This window comes from Colletotrichum jinshuiense, chromosome 1 (assembly GCF_051148585.1).
Source record: "Colletotrichum jinshuiense chromosome 1, complete sequence".
Taxonomy (NCBI): domain Eukaryota; kingdom Fungi; phylum Ascomycota; class Sordariomycetes; order Glomerellales; family Glomerellaceae; genus Colletotrichum; species Colletotrichum jinshuiense.
In genome coordinates, this window is record NC_139302.1 from 997617 (window position 1) to 999595 (window position 1979).

The following is a 1979-nucleotide window of genomic DNA, read 5'->3' on the forward strand; positions in this document are numbered from 1 at the left end:
CGGCCACTTACAACGAGTCACGGCCTTCAACTCAACTATCATTCTCGGATATGGACTTGCCAACGAGCGGCAAAGGGTGACATCCCACTTCCAGGTTCCACACTGATCGCATTCGTTCCTTCCGCTGGCGCCGAGTCCCGTACACCCCGTGGCCCGCAATAGGAGTTTGATCATCATTGAAGGCGGCATCACCGTGTGGATGAATGTGACCTCTGGGCGCCCCTCTGGGCGGTGCAGAATCTCGCAGGGCCCTTCTCCATACTTCATCAAACTCAATATGCACCTTAAAGAGGGAAACACGGGCTTCCTTCAGCCCTTTGGAGCTTGAACGCCTTTGAGCCCTTGCTAGCTAGGCTGATTGTGACTATTTGCGTCTAACACCGACTTCTTGGTCAAGGGGGAAAAGATGGGGTTTTGCAGGGGACCTGGAGTGCATGAGCAAATAATCTCCATCCGCTTTCCGGATTAGGCTGGCCAGGGGGACATGGATGGTGTCGCATGAAACGGTGAGTGCGGTTGTCATGACTCGTAGCCGCTCCCGAGTGTCAATTGGGCTAGCACGCTTACCAAGAGCCGCAATACTCCACGCGTTGAGCACCTTGTGCTTCCAGTTCTGGCGTCTATGCCCTCAATTTGAAACTGGGAGTCCCCGTTGTTTGCCCTGTTCCTGTTCGTCCCAACTCATTCATCTGATATCCGTGCCAAAGCTCCCCCACGTCGGAAGCGCACCGATCGATTGCAAGCCACCCCCGAGTCAGCGCATTGTCGTACTGCAGTTGGACCTGCCTCAGTCATATTATCCAACTGATAGTCATAGACTGTCTAAATGCGAGTTGGATGATGTGTGTCCCTGGCCGGCTGGCCCGATTGCAAGCTCCATGGTCCTGCCGGCAGCCCCGTAGAGCTTCTTGGCGGTGGTCGGGCACACCTTCGGCCTTTCAGGAGCAAGTGCCATTCCGCGTCTCCGTCTATTCGTGGACATGGGGTGTGGGTGAACAGGCACGAAAGTCAGTCTGCGGTCTTCCGGGAGTAGAATCCAATGTTGCGTCTGGGGAACATGCCCACCAGACGCGCTTGACGAAACGCATTCACTCCCCGTTGTATAAGACCTGCCCCCTCCCACCCCGAGAGTGAGAACTTCATTACTTGAAAGGCCAGTCCATTCTCCATTACCGTTCTTTCCCTACACTCTTTTCTTGCAAACCAACCTCTTCCAGTCTCTACTTCTCATTCCACTCTTTTGCAAAGACCCGTTTACACTCCTTTCAAACCCTACCATCAAGATGCGTTTCTCCGTTCTCGCCGCCACCGGCCTCATTGGCGCTGCCGCCGCCGCCCCTGCTCCCGTCGCCCTCAACTTCGATGATGTCATCGTCGTTGGCGAAAATGGTGCCCACCAGATCATGAAGTCTGCCGAGTACGACGCTCTCCAGGCTCGTGCCGCCCTTACCACCGCTCCCGCCATCAAGGACATTGAGGGCGTCTCCCGTCGCGGTTGCGCAGAGAGCACCGAGGTCCAGGTCACCTCTGACAGCGAGTTCCTCAACTGGGACGTCGCCATCTCCCCCGTCCTGAGCAGTCTTGGCGGCAGTGCCACTGTCTCTGTTGCCAACGGTTACTCCATTGCCAACTCCGTCACCGTCGGCTCTTCTGTCACTGGAAGCTTTGCCGAGGGTGTCCTGGGCATCTCCCTGTCCGTCAGCTACTCCGAGACCTGGACCACCACAGAGACCCAGACCCTTGGCTTCACTGTCCCCGATGGCCAGTACGGCCTCGTTGTCTCCCAGCCCAGCGTTCGCCGCGTCACCGGCAACATCCTGTCCGGCTGCACCGACAGCCCCACCAAGTCTGAGTTCACCTCCGACACCTACTCCAGCCAGTCCTACGGCAACCTTGCCTGGGTCAAGGGTGTCATCCGTCTCTGCAACAGCACCACCTACCCCGTTCCCTACTGCAACGGCAACGGTGAGCACCGATAA

General features: G+C 57.2%; 1 protein-coding gene across 1 annotated transcript; it reads left to right on the forward strand.

Annotated features, from left to right (window-relative positions):
• Positions 1–1283: 1283 nt before the first annotated feature.
• Positions 1284–1979, forward strand: EsH8_I_000273 (uncharacterized protein; the record flags this gene model as incomplete). The annotated part of the gene is made up of 1 exon (XM_083267686.1): positions 1284–1979. The coding sequence occupies one exon, from the start codon at positions 1284–1286 to the stop codon at positions 1977–1979; it is 696 nt and encodes a 231-aa protein (XP_083118124.1).